The sequence below is a fragment of the Lagopus leucura genome, unplaced genomic scaffold (assembly GCF_019238085.1).
Source record: "Lagopus leucura isolate 7727_CA_CO unplaced genomic scaffold, USGS_WTPT01 Super-Scaffold_100016, whole genome shotgun sequence".
Taxonomy (NCBI): domain Eukaryota; kingdom Metazoa; phylum Chordata; class Aves; order Galliformes; family Phasianidae; genus Lagopus; species Lagopus leucura.
This window is the reverse complement of record NW_024962270.1, coordinates 11,275,240-11,295,284: the sequence shown is the minus strand read 5'-3', so window position 1 is coordinate 11,295,284 and position 20,045 is coordinate 11,275,240. Positions and strand designations below refer to the sequence as shown.

Here is a 20,045-nt window from a genome sequence, read left to right as displayed (position 1 = left end):
GATCCGCGCGCGGCTCGAGCGCCGCCATGCGGCCGCGCGCCCAAGACGGAGCTGCGGGCGGTAAGGGCGCGGAGCAGCTGCGCGGGGAACAGAGACGTGCGGGGATCTGCGCGTCTTTCTCTCCCCCCGCCCCCAAACTGACTGAGGGCGGTTAGGGTCACGCCGAAGTGATTTTTCTTTTATCTGAAACAAGAATGTTTCATTGCAGAAATTATTCAAGGGGGTTATATTTTGTTAGCCTTTTATTTAGGTTGCTTCGTATTGAAAAAATAAAGGTTGAAATTTGAAATAAAATATTTTTCAGACTTGTTTTAATGTGGGGATTTGCGGGGGACCGAAGCCGGCACACACACCCAGGCAGTTACCGTGAAACGGAACATTTTCCCACAAGGTATGGCTGAACGCTGACAAACAGCGCCGGGCTCTGGTAGCGTTTGAGCAGGGAAAGCCGCCTGGCCCAGCTGGGTGCTGTCTGCCAGGAACCCTCTTTGGGCTGTGCTCTGACCCCAATCAATCAGCCAGATCAGCCAACCCCTCTTTACTGCACCCATCTCAGAAGAAAGAGTTCTGCAAAATTGTCTGAAAAGGGGATTATGCAACAAAACCAACTCTGCTCTCCCCAGGTGCTGCTGCCTGCGATCCTCAACAGCTCTGCAGCCCTGCTGCTCTGCCTGTGCAGGCAAGGTGTGTCTGATGGGCTGCTAGGAGGCAGAGCTATAGTGAATAAAATAGTGCATGAGGAAAAGTAACATAAACAGGTCAGCCCAGACTGAGTGGCAGCTCGCTGTGTGTCTGAGCTCTGGTCTGTATAAGTTGCATGATTTTTTAAAAGAAATGCACCTTACAGTCATATCTGAGAGTAAGCAACTCTAAAGCCATGAGTTTACAAAGAAGTTATACTTGCCTCTGGGTGCAGCTCCCATCTGACAAATGCTCTGTGTGCAAAATGGCTTGAGCCCAAGCTATTTAAAAAATAGTTGGATTTAGGTACTTGGTACAGCAGCTAAGCTGATGGCAGCATAACATCCTTCATAGCTTTATATTCCAGCCTTAACATGTCAGACAAATCTTTTTCCTCCCACAGCATTGATCCTTTTGGATGCCCCAAGCAGACTTACTTACAAACCTTTTTTGAAAACATTAACTCCACCAAGGGCCATTTTATAAGTTATAAACATTGCACAAAATGGCTGAAGTAGTTATGAGGTACACAGAAATAGAAGCTTCCTGGCCGTACAGAAGGCAGAATAGTAAGCCTTTAGCTTCACTTTCAAGACCATAATTTGCAACCATACAAAATCTATTTCTGAGATGTCTGACACAGTAAGCCTCTTTTACACTGCCAGAATCACTGCATAGCTTGACAACTTGAAATGTCTGCTATGAAGGAGCCCTACTGACAGGCTATATGCAGAAGTTAAAAGGAAGTTTGTACAAGGAACCTTGCTGTAAGGAAAATACGAACAATACTTGACCTCCATCATACCCAAGTTAAAGTTTCTCAAAGATGTGAGCTCTATCAGCAATAAACCAATGCAAAATTTCCAAGGAAAAAACCTGGTACCTGCTATGCCATGGCATCTTTGTTTTACAGACCCATTCCTGTCATAAACTAATTTTCTCCTCTTTCATTCTGGTGTTGCTCATCACACCTAATGAGGCAAAGGGAGCATTCTTTCATTCTAGCATAAAGTAGATTAATCAAAACCTCCTTAGGGAGGTGGCTTCCATAATTGAGTTTGTCCTCCAGGCAAAGCCACAGCTGAACTGTGAGATGCCCATCTCTTGGCCAAAGATATCAACTTGTGAATCAGCTTGGGGTGGACAACAGGAAAATACAACGAGAGCCTTTATGCAGGGAAAGCTATCACTCCAAGACCTGCCCCTCTATTTTAATGTTGCCATGGCACGTCTGGTCTTAAGTCCTATTACTGAAATCCTTGAGTAACAATGCTTTAGCCAACGAACAGAAATATCTTTATCAATAAGAGTGAAATTAATTTAAAAAAATCAGTATTAGGGAAAAAAATTCCAATCAAAGCTCAAAAAACTCCCCCTCCCAAGGGGAGTCTAGCAGTGAACAAGGACATCAGGCATGTGAGTCCATCTTGTCCTTGCCAGCATGCCAGCCTGCTGGCACGCGGCTGTGGAGATACAGCTATTCCCACCTGCCTGCTGGGAACGTGCAATGATCTGTGAGAACAGTCATGTCTGCTTCCAGCTTACATGTCACGAGCTACTGAAGGATGCTGCTGGGGGAGATGGCTATGAGCTCATGTCTTAATGAGCTCATCTGCTGACAGTTAGCTTGGCACCTTTTCTACTGCTTGCTGTATGATGAACATATATATATATATGCATTTTTTTTTTCCCTTTAAAAGCCTCCCCTCCCCATTATCCAAAATAATGGAGAGTTTTAGAGAGCTTTTTCTTTTTAAAGCAATTGTGAGTATGTACATGAAACCTTTGCTTACAAGTCATTCACACAGAAAGCACAGACAAGCCCTCCTGCTGCGAGGTGACAGCTCTGTCTGGCTCTGCAGGGCTTTGGTATTCATAGCTCTACGAGGTCATCACTGGAAAAAACCTTGACGGTGATGTGACCTGGCACCTCCTCGGCTTCTTGGCTGCCCCTCCCTCGAAGTTGCAGAGTCTGCTGTTCTCTGGGGTCACTGGGTGAAGCTGCCAGCAGCGCCTGTCCAAGGAACTGGTCACACAAGATGTTGCTGTTCCAGACCTAGAGACAAAGGGACAGAAATAACCCCAGCTGAAGCACTGCTTCTCTTTCACACTCTACTCAAAAAGGTTGTGCTGGAGGAGGGTCATTCCTATTAACCCCTCAGAAGAGCAGTGAGGAGGGGGCATACATCTAAATTTAGCTAATTGTCTAGCAAGCAAGTGGGAGATTCTGGATTTGCATGCTCATTTACATATGTTATGCAAATAAGGAGCTAAATGCAGCTTTTTACTTTCTAGGTCAAAGCCTGCCTAGAAGAGGAATGAAAATTAGCAGTTTGAGTTTATCAGCAGTAAAAACCTACGTGCAGTCAGCTTGTTTGTGCCACTCTGCCGGCTTGCGCTCACCTCCTGCTCTCTAGCAGTGCTTTTCCTGTGACTGTTAGAGCCAGATCCCCTCTGCTCAGAGTGCTCCCTAAGTAACAGCAGTTGCTGTTCAATGGAAAAGATCTGGGCTAGAGAATCAGAATTAGTGGAGCAGCTGAACAGTGTCAAGCATAGCCCAGTAAGGGAAGCAGTTCTTGCACTTGTCTTGTTTTTTCTATCCCCTGTCCTTGGCAGCTCACTCAATGTGGTTTACCTTACCTGGACAATGATGGGACTGTCGATGTTTTTCCTGTAGAAGATGACTTGTGTGTCGAAAGTCGCCCTGGTAGTATTGTGTTGTACAGGGGAGCGCACCTTTTGGTTCTCACACTTGATGAGCACATAGGGATCTGCTCCTGAAACACAGCCGTTAGATCACAGAATAGTAGCTGAGACCTGCCCAGAAACCCAGCAGGAGCCATGTCCTCCTTTGCCTGGCAGCACAACTGCTAGTGCCATGGGAACAGGGCACCAGAGTACACCACATCCACTGCTAGCTCCCTGTAACAGACAGAAGTGAAATACCTCATTCTTGGTGAGTAACAACCGAATGCTCAGAACTAGAAGTTGAACACCGTTTGCCTTGAAACCAGCCAACTCTTTGACTGGGATTGTCATCTTCCCATATCTTTCCTGTACACATCCTCATTTAACACAGTCTTCCAAGTGAAACACTACACTTCCCAGCACTGCTCAAGACACGAGAGACAAAATGCATCCATGTGTATGTAATCTGATATGTGGTTCAGGGCTACAGGGCAAAAATGGAAGGTTAAAGCTGTTCATCCTCCACAGTTCACTGAACACATATCTCAGTGCCCAGCTTTACAGTGCCTAGGTTGAAAATGCTGTCTACCACATTCTGATATGAGTTGTATATTAGTTTTAGGAGGTAATTTTCATGAAGCAGTTTCCCTTGTACAAAACAAAACATTGTCAAAACACACAAGAGCATGCTGCTTTCAACAAAATTTTCTGTAGGAAGCTGTAAAAGCAAGTCCTCCGCAGTTCCTGATTTCATTCCCGTGAATCTGATAGAATTTCTTTGGTTCTATTATTTTGATCTCTGTTATTTTAAAGTTTAAATTATTGTCATATAATTCTTCCCAATTAATAACTTACATTACACTTTAATCATACATAACCCACGGAGATGATCAACATTTCAGAAATAGGTTACGGTTCCTACATTTCACATTTTCACTTTGATATAAACATTGGTATTTTCTTTTCATTCCAGTAGGGAGCAAGAATTGCTTTGAGGAAAAAAAAAAAAAAAGAAAAAAATCTGTCTTTATCCTGGAATGGGACAGACCACTCCACTTTACTTTTAATTAAAAGCAAGTGCTACATTTTCCTGTATTTCAATGCAAGTATTTCTATCCATTCTTAGTGTTAATTGCAGCATATCTATTTTTTCAGCCCCTTCTACTTTTGCAACACATATTTTAAATAAGCCCACTGAATGTGCATAAGTGTAATTCAGATACACGATCATTTCTTACGCACATTTTGACCATCTACCTGAAAGAGCCACTACTCGAATGACAGTCATAAGGCAGCAACATTTTAGGGCAGCTTTCACTTTTAAATAATTCATACCCAGCTTAGTTTTCCTCAAACATATCACTCAAACACCTCACACAAACAAACCACATAGCTGCTACATCCAAAACAGAAGGAATTCCTTACACTGATGAGAAAGAAAGATTTTTCCGTATGCTGCACTGCGATTACATCTGGCCAGACATGTAGCAGCCCGTTACCCTGACAACACATCACACTTTCTACAGCAGGTACCAATGTATTGGCTTCTCTGGGAGGCAATTACTCTCTGTGTCACTGAAGGTGTGGATTTAGCTCTGGGGCACGAGGCAGCACCATGCTATGTACTAGTGATGGAAGGGCTCCACCATTCACTGAGAGATTTGGAAAATGAACCTGAATAAGATGGGGTCTTGCATGAAACAGCCATAGGCTACAAGCAAAGCAACATCTGATCATTAACTGAAATCAAGAGATACAGGGCATAAGAGGTGGTGGGGAAAGAACATAGAAATTTAAGAGTTAACAGGCGAATTTGCTGGATTGCAGAACTGTTAATGAAGGGACTAGCTAAGTCAATGGAAAAGGAAAGTTAACATTTAAAAGAAACATTAAAATTATCAGAATCAGATAGAAAAAAAAATAGGAAGGCAGAAGACAGACATTAAAAGTAATTGCACAGCATGACCTCACGATTGCATTACTGAACTGCCATTTATATCATAGAATGGGACAGGGCTGCCCCCAGCCAAATCAGGCTGGCCTTGAACACCTTGAGGGATGGGGCAGGAAGAATGGCTTTAAGTCTAGAAGAAAAGAAAGAACTGGGAGAGCTGCATATGTGGAATGAAACTAGAAATGTTCTCAGCTACCACGGGCCCGGGTGTCTGCAGCACTAGCCTGGTTTATGTGCAGTACAGTGACAATGCAGAAAGGGCTACTAATGTGGAAAAGAAAATATCCTAGCATTCACTACAAGCTGGGAAGGAGAACAACTTCAGCTTCTATTCTGGTAGTGGAAGAGGTTCAGTTCTCAATCATATATATGATTCAAGCTTTCCTGTGCTTTGCCTGGATATTTATCAGCTGTTTTTGCCCTCTCCTTCCATTTCTTGATCTACTCCCAGGGCATCTGCCATTAAAGGCACCAGATACGCTCCTTACCAGGGATATTGTATATCATATACCTAGTTTAGAAAGGAAATGGTGAAAGGCCATTAAACATGTGAATTCAGCATGGAATTCCAGTGGAAGGGCTTAAGTAAAGATGACTTTTTCCAGAAGATGAGCTGTTAAGAAAAGAGTGCGATAGACAGTAGGGAGAGCAGTTTTTAAAACAGACTTGGGAATGACAGGCAGACTGAAATCCAAGCACACAGCACTTCCCCATCTTCTTGCAAACTGCCACTTTACTTGGCTCCCAAATAGCTGGATCAGCTTCAGCACAAGCTAACTCAGAGTGAGGTACTTCCAAGAGAAGCAGCCAATATATGTTCAGAACTAGATTCATCTGCTAATCTAGCAGCAAACCATCCATTACTTTTTCCTGACAGGACAATGGATTAAAGACAGCAGCAAGGAAGAGCTTTTAAATAAACATTTATAACAGAGATTAAACAACCTTCTTCTGTCGGGGGACAGGGTTCTGATGACAAGCAGCTTATGAGCCAGGCTGGGAGTGCACTTGCTATGCAGTCTTCATTCTCTTCCAGTTTTGCTTAAGAAGTTTCTCAGAAATTTGTGCTAAGCCCAACTCTCATATGACAGCGAGGGGCTGATGAGATGAATAGCACATTCAAATCTAAAATCACTCTAAGCAAGATGTATCAAAAAAAAGGTACCTCTGTACAGAGTCCTCTTAGTTTCCACATCCCCTTACACCAGTTCAGAGTATAGAGATACTCTGATGTTTTCAGGACGCAATTTGTCACAGAGAAGTAATAAAATGCCTCAGTTCTCAGAAGCTTCAGAAAGAATAATATAATCCCTCATGATCATCCAGTTCTGCATTCTCTGTCTGCTAAAGGATGGTAGTGATGCTTTACTCAAACCAGGCAGGCAAACTGGCTAAGGGATATATAGCTAACTGATGACAGAGACTCAGCAGAAGGAAATAGCAGAGCTGAGATGCAAATACACAGGTAGACGAAGAAGTCCGGAAACCCATGTAAAATGCAATGGAATAATCAGACACAGCAGCTCACATGGAAACAAGTTACCATCAATATCTGCACCAAAAAATGAGTAACAGTAACGTGTGCTCTCTTAGCAGCATACACAGTCACTTAATCTACCTGCTTCCTATGCGAGTAAACATTGTTTGTGTCTAACCTGAAGGGAAACTTCTACTTGTCTCTCCATATGGAAACTGCCATGTGGCATTTTGTGTCAGCTCACAGTATTGATTATACAAGAGGTTGCTGCTGACTCTTAATTCTGGTTCACACTAGGAAATGGAAGTACTCCGGGAGTGGTGGGCAAGACTTACTTTGGTAACTACCCATGTGGCTGAGGTCTAAACTCAATTCTGGGACATATGATTTGACATCCTCAAGCAGACACCTCTTTTTTGATTGGTTGGCTGCTATTTCTCCTTGAAATATGGGAAACAGAACAGACATGGATCTAGAGAAGCTACAGAGAGATGGAAGATGCTGAATAGATGAGAGATGACAGTTTCTTCTGCACAATATTAGAAAACAATCTCAGAATACATTAACTCATTACTTTTTAGTGTATATTTACAATTCACATGTGCACCGTGTTTCAAGGAATTTCTGTATTCAAATATTATAATGTACAAAAAAAAGATCCCAACCCAAAGGTGAGAAACGTGTGCCATGTCCTACTTTTTGTCTTACTAAAAATGGAATCCAGTATCAATCAGAAACTTTGCAGACTTCCCCACAAGACACCCTCAGAAGGCAGGATGCACTTGTTGATGTTATACTTGTCACTGCACAGCTTAGTTTTAATGTATAGCACAAATGTGCATGTTTGACTTAATGATTTTTTATTTATGCTCTTGATCTACTCCATTTCTCTAAAGCTGCCATAATATGTGACAACTATAAGATAATCTATGAACGTATCCTGTGAGTTAGAGAATCTTAAAGGAAAAACAATGCTGATAAAGAAAGATTCAAATAGATTTTCACAGCAGAATTCAAGGTAACAGGGAATGCTGATGGAAAGAATGATTTCAAGCCTTCCTTCAGTGCCCTACCTATGAATGGTACTGCAGGCTGATTTGGTGCTGCAGGCTGAAAAGGGACAAAAGGCTTTTGCCAAAATCTTTGTGTTGACACAAAAGGAAAATATTTTTTACATTTTTGGTGACATTTTATTCAAAGGCAAACAATAAGACTCATTTAGGCTTTTGTGTTCAGATTTTGCTTATGTTTAAACAAATTCTGTGAGCCCATTTCCTATATACAGTTCTTCCCACAATAGTGTACATTTTCACTTTTGTCGGGGTAGTTACGAGCCCAGTTCTGGGTGCTGAAATCAAAATGGCAGGTATTTCTGCTCAACCTGGATATGTGTGGTAGCACTGGGTCCTAGCAGTATTTTGGGCTGTACTATGGAGTATCTATTACACATCAGTTTTATGTTCCATTTGTATATTCCTGAGGCCTGTGTCACAATGCACCAACTGACAATACTCTCTGAGCTGAAGCGTGCTCTTTGGCAGCTGCAGGCAATTGTTTTTAATGATCTTATCAAGATTGTAATTGTGCTAAGGATTGTGAAATGCTAAGGGTGGAGAATTGGCTTTCTATTTTATTGCAGGGAATGTTATAGAAAAATGTCTAAGGAATTTTAAATGGAGGGAAAAAAGCCTTAAAGATGGAAATGTCCTCCACGGGGCAAGCACAAGAACATACTCCCTCTTTTCAAAGAACTGCTTTGCTATTTCTGTCACTTGTAGCCCCCTCATTTATCTCATCCACGCATCCTGCCTTTCTGAGAACATGGAGCCATACTGCTTATTTGACCAAGGTGTCTGTAGCTCATCTTTTTCAAGAGAAGTAACAAGTCAAATGAACTGAAGCAATGCCATACGTTTCTTCCCTTCAGCATTCATATCCCCTGAAGAGACAACCAGAGTTAACAGAAAGGGACTTGCACAGTAAAAAGTAGATTTACCCACTGCTCAATGGGCACAAGGACCAACTATGAAAAGGGAACAAAATTGCAGCTGGCTAGTGGGAGAAATCTTACAGTTGCTCCAGAAGTCTCAGTACTGAAGGTCTAGATCTAACAATTTCTTTACCACAAAGCGTTAAAGAAATTGAGTTTCACACCTTAAAGTAAAGAAAGTTGAAGAGTTATCCAGAACAAACAGCTGATGTTTCATCAGCCTGTTCCAAGTTCACTGTATTATCTCTGCTCATTTACTTTCTCTCCTCCCAAGACTTAGTGCTGGTCTTCTATTCCACTGGTCATGGAAAGTGAAGGATGACAGATGGAGTATAGGAGTAGAAAATCAGGAAGTAAATGACAACTGGATGTGTTTCCTAATTAACTGCCAACATCAGGTACCAGAAAGACATTTATGTGTCGTTGTTTCAGGACACTTCCTTCAATGTGTAGGCACACAGCCTTGTACTCGTAATTTAACCTCTCCCTCTTTTAGTGTACTTAGCAAAACACCATATTTCTTCCCCTGAAGTGCTATTAAACCTGTGGTAACGAAGAGCAAAGTGTTCTGGCAGCTATGAATGATATCAATGAGGTAAGTGTAATACACCACATGTGTAGTCATGTGTGTTACTCAACAGTCTCCCTGGATTTTTCCATTCAGAAAACAGATACCCCTGAAAAGTTAATTTCTTACTAATCCCTACAAAAAGCTTCTGGAGAGAGTCTGGCTACTACAGTCCATCTGCACCAGGACAGATGACACATGACTCTTGCCAGTTTACATCATCTTATTCATCTGAGCTCTCCTTTTGAACAGATCTTACAATGTGTTGAAAAAAAACAACCCAATTTCTTTGGATAATTTCTGACTGGTTACATGTCAACTTAGCTCTGCTCTGGAGGACTGAAGAAGCCCTTTCCATTCTTCCAGGCTTGTTTTACACTTACCACCTGATCCATCTTGCTCCTGTAAGCCTTCTGCAGAGTGGATTTTGATTTGGGTGATTCTGCGTGGATAGCCACAAAGAAGACTCCAACATGTCATTTCAGGCTTATCTGCTGTCAGCTCTCTGAAAAATCAAGGCAAAGCAATTGCAGCAATGAATTTCAAGCAGACTATCAATGGTTTGGTATTTTTGGCCTTTTCTGAACTTGACATTTGTTGCAAATTTGTGGTACAGGAATAACAGACTTGCAGAAGTAAAAACAAAGCAAACCACACTAAATGTATTTCATCTCTTGTATGACAGCAAAACAAAAGTGGTAGGAATTTTTTTTTTTTTAAACAAAAGTAATGTCAAAACAAGACAAAAATTCATTGGGCCTCGTTCTACTAAGAACTAGTTTTGCTCTCACAGATAACCACTAGTTTCAAATGACATTGGTTAAAGACAGTATCAGCTGTACAGACAAGTACCAATATTCAGAGTTCTGCACCAAAACTTAAGGCAACTACAGAAGCCAGATTAAAAGATCAAGAGTTCCAGTTGTTCTTAAGTCATCAAGCAAAAATGTCCTGAGCACACACAGAAGCCAGTAGACCACCTGGAGATTCTTGGAGGTGACTCAGGCTATCTTGAAGGACATCTTCTAGAGTTCTGAAGTGATACATGCTAGTGAATCAACAATATTTGAGGGCAACCAGGCAACGATTTTCAGGAAGGTGCAGCCAGTACAGGCAAGGGAAGATCTCATGCAACTGTGAGTGCAAGACTACCTGAGCTTTGACGGCACATCAGTGAAGAGTCTCAGGATAAAATCTGTAGTGATGCCAGGAAGATATGTAGTTGGGATAAGGATGTAACGGCCTTGCTTAAGGGTCTTCTTCAAGAACACATTGCGTGTATTGATGTATGGAGATGTGGCTACTCTCTCCTGCACAGTCAGCTTGTGTAGTCGATAGCTTCTGTTATCTTCAACCTACAACCACAGAGCAATATAAAGGTTAGCAAGGAGGAATATCAGAGACAGCAGGCAGGATTTTCCCTGCATATCATGCAGCCTTTCACGAGCAGAAAAAACACTGGTTTGTCACAGTTGACTCACTGTAGTTGTGACACAGACTCCTGACAGCCAACTCAGTGCTCCCAATGCTAGCCCATACTGGCTCCCAAGCAGTGCTGCTTTGCACTTCACATATACATGTACTCATACATCCCTAAGTGGAGGTGATAGTTTGAGACTGGCAGACACATTTGTCCACTAACAGACACTATGCTACTGCAGAACTTTGAATATTTGCAGAGATGCATGCACACTCCAAGGGCATCAACTGCTAAGCTACACTGCCATCTTAGGTGAGGATGAGATTTATCTGCCTGCTTTCTATAGCATGCTGTACTCTGCACGTGAGATACAGCCTTTCATTCTTATATTGCAAACTCTCAATCCAGGGCACACGAACAGATGCACACAGCCATATTTACATTGTCCTTCCCTGAATAATTTAAAAAAAAAAAGCTAGAGAATTATCATTTACATTTTGTTTTGTGAAGCTGTGCTTAAATATTAACACTCTTCAGGCAACTAATGTTTGCCACAGCACAGTTAAAACATAAATCTATTCTCCTGTGACTGATCACAGCCCTGCATTCGTTTCTGGTATTTCTCTTTTGTCTTCTGATAATTTACAGCATGGTCTTCGGAAGGCCCATAGCTGTATTAACAAATCTGGTGGTTTCCAACCTTTCCAAAATAGAAAATTATTGAACAGAAATAAAAGACAGAGCATTGACATGTTTCTGAAGATGCAATTTCTTTTCCAAGCCTTCCTAGCAATCAGACATGAGCAAGGCATGGGGAGATTATGCTACTTTCTAGATTGACACTTTTCAATACATTTGGTAAGCAGGTGGTTGTCAAACATACAGGTGTGATATAGATGCCAACAGCTGTGACTGACTGTTAAAAACTGGCTATTTTTGAAGTAGGGCCATAGCCTGAGTGCAGCCCCACTGGTTATAGCAAGGGATTATAAAATAATCCCTCTCCTTGGTGAAAAAGATGCATAGCTGTTTCTCTTTCTTTCCTCCTTCTGCTTTTAGTCCTTGTGTTTTTGTTTTACACAGTTTGCCCTAAGAGTGTAATTAAATTACTGTTTGGGATCCCTTTGGCTTCTTTTCACATGTCCTCATTTCCTACTCACTACTCCAGCTATTGAAATCACTCTTGACACTTTTGACTTGTCTAAGTGGGAAAAGAAAAACTGCAGACTTTCAGAACTCATTCACTTGGCTGTATTTGCTTGAATAGAGGTAGGATTCTCCAGTGAGACAAAGAAATAAAACCTCCATGTTTCAAGCATTAGTACATTTTTCTGTGAAAAAACAATCTGTCTCTCCAAAGTTTGGAATAATGAAAAACATTTAGAATTCTTTTGCAGTAGGTAATAAAGACTTACGCTCCTTCAGTTCAAATAGAGTTTGCACTAAACTAAATTCAGTGCAGTTCAAATAGTCTGTCTAATGTCAGCTGTAGTGAGTGAACGCACACAGAACTTGTGGAGAGCCAGATCCCCCTGTGATAGTCATGCCTCTATCTGCCAAAGGTTTCATTTGCCAGAATGAAGCGAGGTTTCAGAACAAACTCTGAACCAGCTGTGCCTACCTTGAAGATTTCAAAACCAATGATGATGTTGTCTCCTTTCCCTACTTTTTTGCTCCTGCGCCGATCCTCCTGTTGTAATGAGATCAACACTTTGTCTTCTGTCTTCTTAACATCAAAGATGTACTAAGTAAGAGAGAGGACAGTAAGCTGATAAAAAAGCCTTATTAGACAGAGGATAAAGCTATCACTGAGGAAATGGATGCATAAAAAGGAGGGAACTGAAAACACATTTGAGGGTAGGAGGAAAGTTATGCATAACACTTTCTCAGCAATTTACATCTGAAAATCAATACTAATTAAAAATAAAAACACAAAAAAACACACACAGAAGCACACATATAAAAAAAAAAAAAAAAGCAGGTAAATTGCCTAACAGGGCAGCATGAGACTGTTAAAAAATAACTGTTGAGGCAGCAGAAGGGAAGAGCCACTCTGAAACTTTCATTTACAAATATGTAAATCAGGAGTGAGATAAAAAAATAAACCAATAGTTTTCAGATAGGGTCTATGTTCATTTTAGATTATTCTCTTAAGCTGAGTATCTAAACAGGGCCAGTAAGTTTCAAATATCATCTTCATACAGGACCTGCAAAGGAAGGTACCTTCCAAATGTTAATTTTTTTCTACGCTTGCATCTACAATTTCTATTTAATATAAGAATGACAGGAATGTTAATTATAGTATTTCTCAGATTTTCTGAAAGCCTTAGGAACACACAGTTAAAAGGACTAAGAAGGCCTCCTGCATCTTTAACATGCAAATCTTTTATCCAGACTGTTTAAACTTGAATTGACCTGGGTTTAAAACCAATCAAAGCAAATTATTTCAGGCTTAGGCAGCAATTCCTAGCTCCATAAACGATTCTTGAATTGAATACAGCACTAAAGCAATTCTACCAGATCAGTTCAAAAGTGAATCTGTGGGCTTTATGCAGATGAAAAACATCCGGTGGGCGTTTCCATATATGATAAAGAATTTAACACTCAAAGTATCTCACTCTGGATTTTATTTCTTTCTTTCTGCATATAAAAATATGCAGAGACGTGCAGTCAGACACATTTTTATTCTTATCCCTTCTGAACTGCAGATGGTGTTATACTGTCAGACAGGCTAGGGTGTCCTTGAGCAAATAGAGGTGTGGAAGGGGAGCTTTAAGACTGCAAGAGAGCTCTCTTGGACTGATGAGAGGTGTGCAACTGCAGTGATCTTTGAACTGAAGACATTTCAGCTGTCCTAATAGGTACCAACCTGAAAACCAGCAGGTGGCTGTAGGGGTGCCTACATACTTGGCGGCTTAAATTCACTTTAATGGAACTGGAAGTGTCAAAGCCCCCCACGATACAGATGAACCTCACAAGAGGTTTCAGTGTCAAGCAGTGAGAGGGAGAACAGAGCGTCTCTCCAGATTGCAGTAGTATGTGCCATAGTAACTGATGACAGCCCTAAGCTAACATAAATGTGCTTCAGCACTGCCATTAAGAGACTTTTAATTAACTAGCCTAGAGGCAACTGGAATAAGAAGAACTTCCATTACATCGGGCATTGCACTCAACCGTAACAATTATACTTTGTTCTCTGCTAAACACTTACAAGTAGGCCCAGACAAGTACATGGAATACATTCAGATTAATACATGGGGATATCTGAATAAAATCACCTTCTAGAAAGGAGGCACTGACAATCAGAGGAGTGAAGAACTGCTTCTCTATCTGCTTCAAAAACTCTTGTTAAGTGGATATACTTCAAAACTGTGCAAAGTAGAGACTCTCACCTGGGGATTCTGAAGGAAGGTCTCTGTGTTATCAAAGCATCCGCCACAGCGATTTAGCAGGGGCTCTGAATTCTTTGCCCAAGCCCCATGCAGCATTTTTGTCTCCCAGGTCTTGTGGATACTGAAGTAGGAGGTATTTACAATCCGGCAGATGTCCACATCAGTGAAATTCTTACACCAGTCCTCAAATGTCATCCTGCTCCACAGGACACCAGGAAGATCATGGTTTATTTGAAAGTAAACACTGCTGTTCACCCACAGAGCCACAATAACACATGACATCTTCCAGTAATTTAACTGCAGGCATTGTTTAGCTTCCAGAGGACAGAATCACCAGAAACCTCTCCATGTGGAAATACTCATGAAGCCACAATCACACTATCTTAGAATTTCACTTAAAAAACTATCACCTCAGAGCATTAAGCCAAAATGACCGGTTGTATCTACCAGGCTGGATTTGATAACTTCAGTTTTTGCAAAGAGAAAGGAGATCACCTGCAATCAAAGCTGAATGAAAAATCCACTCCTCCAGAACACAATTATGGTCCTTGTTACATCTGTTCATGAACAAGATTAAAACCTAAATGCTCTGGATATAGTTTTTCATAGCTTCTCAATGCTGTAACCTCCATCTGCCATGGTAACAGGCTGGATCTCAGGACAGTTTGAAAATATTTCTCCTTTTTTGCACAAGAGAACAGGTTGGTATCTCTGGACTACCATAATGTACTGGCCCACTAATGCTCTGGGACCAAATCCTACAGGCAGCTTCTGTTTGCCAGTTCTGACAAAGTGAAACAGAAGATTTTCATACTGAGCCCTACTAGCATATGTGATGCAGTACTGATGATCAACTGAAGAAGCTGCTGGACTGCCTGATTGGATCTGAGTTTTAAGCTGGATGCAAGCGATTTGAGTTCTACGGATTCTGTGGAAAATGGACACTTCCTGTCCTTGCGCTGGAAAGAACTGACAAACACCAAAATTCATTTGCTGCAACTGCATTTACTGGAACCTTGGACTTAAAACTCCTACAAATAGACTCAGTAGTCACTAACCAAAACTGACAGCGTGTTCAATATTTGGTGTTCTGTCATGTAAACCAGTACATGTGTTATCTCAGATTATAAGTGACTCTCATAAATGTAGATAATACATTTTGAAATATTTTGAAGGGGTTTGAAGCTTATATTTACAGAGAACTACTTTTTTTTTTTTTTTTTTTCTCTGTTTTCTCTGTCATCTTTTGGGAGTTTAAAAGAAGCAGACCTTATGCTAACTGGATAATCTATTATTCATATTGCAGAGTTGTTTCTGAAGCTGTTGAATTGCAGAGATAATTGTGATTACTCAGTGTAGCCATTATTTCCAGCCCCTCCACATGACTCCCACTCACCAGAACTCTCCATCATTCTCAACAGTGAGTCCCAGACGTTTACGCTCCGCATTGCTGACTTTCTTCCACTCTTCAGAACTAGAAAGAAAAAAAAAAGATGTACTAAATAAAATTAAATATTCTTATCTGGAAAACCAATTAAAAGTAAAATTCTCTCATGGTCCCTCTTTATAAAAATAACAATGGAATATAAATGGCAGATTGTATTCAAGAAAAGGGTACATGGCTTACAGAAGGAGTTTAAAACCATTAACTGATTTGAAACATACTAGAAATAAAAGAGGTGAACAGCAAATTGGCACAGCTAGAGCAGAACTTCATTGATTTCCTTTGTTACACTCTAGCTTAGGACAGTGAAAGAGTTATTTTGGAAGGTCACATGAGACTGACTCAATTTCTTAAAGGATCTTCAAAGAAACACAGATTTGCTAATCAAGAGCATATTGAACACTTCCTAAATCAGAGTATTAGCTTTGTCTTTCAATCTCCTTGAGAGGCAGGAAGGCTCCATAGATTTCCCAGAGAGCCTTTGAGAAGAAACTAGTTTCTTCTAGGCAGAGTAAGCCTAGCTTCCAGTTTCCAGAGTAATACTACACTGCATTGCCTGGTCTAACATGCATTTATATGTCCTACATCGACCCCAGAAAAACACACCTCTCTACATGGGAGCCAAGGATTTCACATGTAAGTATTCTGATGCTTAGATCAGATAACATGATCAAATACAGTACAAGTCCCTTCCCTTATGTGTTAACAGGAAAAAATGGAGACAATTCCTCACTCCCTTTCCATATGTATTTGGAAGATAAAGGTGAAGCTAAAGGAAAGAGGTTGCTAGTCATAAGCAACATTTTCTTCACCAATTTGGAAATTCTTAATTTAATTTGGAAATTCTCAGTTCTCTGTTAGGCTAAAAAACAATGGGCCAACATCAGTGTCCTCTGGAATGAGTGACAGCTCAGACAAGACCTAGCAGAGAACCACGAGGGCTCAAGTTAAAAAAGATATACTATTTTCGTAGAAAAACAGAATTTATTCTGGTTAGAAAAGACCTTCAAGATTATCAAGTCCTACCACAACCTAACCATACTACCCTGATTCTACCAACCCTCTGCTAAATCACCTCCCCGGACACCACATCCAAATGGTTTTGAAACACATCCAGGGATGGTGACTCAACCACCTCCTTGGGGAGCCTGTTTCAGAACTTAACAACCCTTTCTGTGAAGTGTTTCCTGATATCCAACCTAAACCTCTCCTGGTGCCATTTCCCCTTGTCCTGTCACCTGTCACCAGTTAAGAGACCAACCCCACTCACTGCAGTCACCTTTAAGGTATTGGAAGAGAGCAATAAGCTCTCCCCTCACCCTCCTCTTCCCCACACTAAACAGTCCCAGTTCCTTCAGTTGCTCCTCACATTGCATATTCTCCAAGACCTTTGCAAGCCTTGCTGCCCTTTTTTGGACCTGCTCCAGCACCTCCATGTCCTTTCTGTATTAAGGTGCCTGAAACTGAAGATAGTACTCGAGGTGGGGCCTCACCAGTGCCAAGGACAGTGGGCAGGATGACTTCCCTAGTCCTGCTTATCACAGCATTCCTGATCCAAGCCAGGATGCCATTGGCCTTCTTGGCCACCTGGGCACACTGCTGCCTCACATCCAGCCGACTGTCCATCAGCACACCAAGGTCCAGAAATTTATAACTCTCCTGGATGTGCTCACAGAACAGGAAGAGATGACAGAACATTTCAGATCTCACTGAACACTGCAGGCTATCATTATGTCTTTGTGTGGCCCTAAACACAAATTTGTTCCTGTTAACTGGATTGTCAGCACTTACTTGTCACTCCAGGCACCATTCCACTCTCTATTTCCCCAGGGATTCCTCAGCCTGACCATGAAGAGCTTTTCTGCGTTAAAAGAGAATGTCAGACTTTCTCCAAGGTGCAGCTTCCGAATTGCAGTCACTGAGTAGGCATGACCAGCGACAAGACCTGTCTTTGACTCCACCTCATTGGCTATTCCAGAGGAAGACTTCAGCACCAAAAATGACAAAAAAGAGAACTCGTGTCATTGAGGACATTTGACATCTATATATTCAAGGGGCAGGACAGGGAAGGCTAATTTTCTTTAACAGAGCTGCAGGATTTCTTAGAAACTGGGTTTGCTTCTCATAGACTTCAGTAAGAAGCCTGGTTACCAGCAGGGACCAGGCAGTAGACTGTCCTGCTGGATGCCCTAGGTTCAGTGAAATGCAGATCTAAGCATACGTAGCGTTTGCCAATTTACCAAAACAGAACACAATTTCATTTAACGTATCCAAAACAACATCTTTTAAGTACACCAGAAAAACAGTATCAAATACAAATGCTGGAGCTGACGTGAATGACTGGCCCTTTACAAAGTCAGTGCAGCGTTGCTTTTGAGCAGCACATAGACTGGGCAGGAGAGTGGGAAAAGTAAACTGTGGCAGTGCTATAATGTTGCTTCTGAGCCAGAAACAACCCAAAAGGTTATGCTTCTGGACTGATTCTATGCTATTTGTTGCCAGCATGGGCAGCTTTGCAATGAACCATATCCAGAATCTCACTTGTATTGGGCCATAATCTGTACACTTCAAACACTCACTTGGACAGCAAGAGAGGCAAATTTGACCCAGTGCAGATCTCATGCGTAACTCACAAAAGTCACAAGACTTTGCTCTGGTGTAGAGAGATGGACTTACTAGAATTATGAAATGCACTGTACTATTCCCAATATTTGTACCCCTTTTAAAATTTCTCTGGTCTAAACAGACCAGTCTTCCTCCTCAGGCAAGTGCTGCACTGATACTAAAGTGTTCAGTCCCAAAGAGAAGAAATCAGAAAAAAATAAAAAAAAGGCAGAAGATAAATTTACATCAAATCAGAAAAGACAGATGCTCTTGCAAGTGTGAGACTCTCTCCCAGACCTCTTTGCTTTTCACCATCAACAGCTCCTAAAGAATCAGCACGTGTTACATCAAGACCGGCAGACATTTCCAAAGGGTTTGGGCTTCCTCCAGTGTAATACTTGCACTTGCATTTTTCACAACTAAAAGCAAACAAGACTCTTTCACAGTACAGGAGTCTGCATATTCTCTGCTGTTTTTATTATCCTCCAGGCCTTTCTCAACTGCTGGGCTGTCTTTCTTCTGGGGCCATTTATTTATTTATTTAGCTGAGATATTTAAACATCTGTTCTTCAAACTTCTAAGCAGTGAAGACCAGAGCTATTTTTTGTAATATGAGGAAAATGATGATGTGTTTAGTTTAGCAGAGAAGCCACTCAAGGATTAAATATTCTATATCTAGCAAGCTTCATTATGTGTACACTATATCTATCAAAAAGTGATAAATGTAGATGAGTCAAGCCAAACCACTAGGAACAGCCCCTGCGTAATCAAGCTTAGAGACATCTGCATTTAATTTGACAGGCAGAAATATAATGCCAGGAAGACATGAAGGGATTACAACTGCCTTATTAATTGATTTCTAAAATACAACTCCCTAGATTTTGTCTACCCCTAACAGATCCATGTTAGGAAACTGAACTGACTCAGCATTTGGCACTAATGAATTCTTTCATAAACACAGTCACACTGGTAAGTCTGGTCTGCCAGCCTAATCCAAGCAAACCAGACTTGTATTTTTAAATACAAATTCTGACCTCATGACAAATGTAAAACAAACACCAAAGACGTAAAACAATTTGTTTCTGAGCTGTTGTCTTATGCTGCTGGGAGAGATGGTTCAGGACTCCTATCCTAGCTGAGTTCTCAGGTTCAAGTTAACTCCCCACAAGGGACCAGGTGTGTTCGCCTTTGGTAGCATGGCATTGGCACAGGGCAGTGTGTGGCCAGGCATAGCTAGACATGTAAGATTCAGAGGCATCTCTAAACACAGCTATTTCCTGCTATTCTCAGTAACCACACAACAGCCATGATATTCATGCAAGTTTCAAAATGAATCAGCACTGGAGGGCCCATTTAGTACTCACACTACGGACTGACGTTGGAAAGGGAATACGAGCTTTGCTTTACAGATGGGGAAAATTTCTAAACACAGCTATTTCCTGCTATTCTCGGTAATTGCAGAACAGCCACGACAATCACGCAAGTCTCAGAATGAATCAGCCCAATTGAGGGTCCATTTAAACACTACAGACAGACACTGGAAATGGAATACAAGTTCTGCTTTACAGATGGGGAAATTCAAGCAGATCTTGGCCTTTCATACCCTCTCCAGTGTTACACTAGCAAGATGACTGTATCTTCACAGCCAGAGTCAAGAAGACTCAGCAACTTAGTGCTGAGAGAACAGCTTTCTGTAAATTGGATGTCCTGGTGGACAACTGGTTGGCCATGAGCCAGCAGTGTGCCCTTGTGGTTTTTTGGCGCATTGGCCTTTTTAGGCCAATGGCATTCTGGGGTGCATTAAAAAGAGCGTGGCCAGCAGGTCAA

The 20,045-nt window shown here is 41.4% G+C and overlaps 1 protein-coding gene across 6 annotated transcripts in view; it reads right to left on the bottom strand.

The window, feature by feature from the left end:
• Nucleotides 1-214: 214 nt before the first annotated feature.
• The window catches only part of CAPN6 (calpain 6), a 55,682-nt gene continuing 35,851 nt past the window's right edge, over nucleotides 215-20,045 (bottom strand). For 4 of the 6 annotated variants that reach the window (XM_042876808.1, XM_042876810.1, XM_042876809.1 and 1 more), the window contains 8 exons: nucleotides 17,406-17,599; nucleotides 15,567-15,644; nucleotides 14,171-14,366; nucleotides 12,400-12,522; nucleotides 10,511-10,713; nucleotides 9,742-9,863; nucleotides 3,322-3,458; nucleotides 215-2,737 (listed from right to left, as the gene is read on the bottom strand). In XM_042876808.1, coding sequence (XP_042732742.1) covers nucleotides 2,555-2,737; nucleotides 3,322-3,458; nucleotides 9,742-9,863; nucleotides 10,511-10,713; nucleotides 12,400-12,522; nucleotides 14,171-14,366; nucleotides 15,567-15,644; nucleotides 17,406-17,599 — 1,236 coding nt within the window. In that variant the 3' untranslated portion in view covers nucleotides 215-2,554. The remainder of the gene's footprint in view (nucleotides 2,738-3,321; nucleotides 3,459-9,741; nucleotides 9,864-10,510; nucleotides 10,714-12,399; nucleotides 12,523-14,170; nucleotides 14,367-15,566; nucleotides 15,645-17,405; nucleotides 17,600-20,045) is intronic. The other 2 variants (XM_042876811.1, XM_042876813.1) reach the window with 2 other exon arrangements.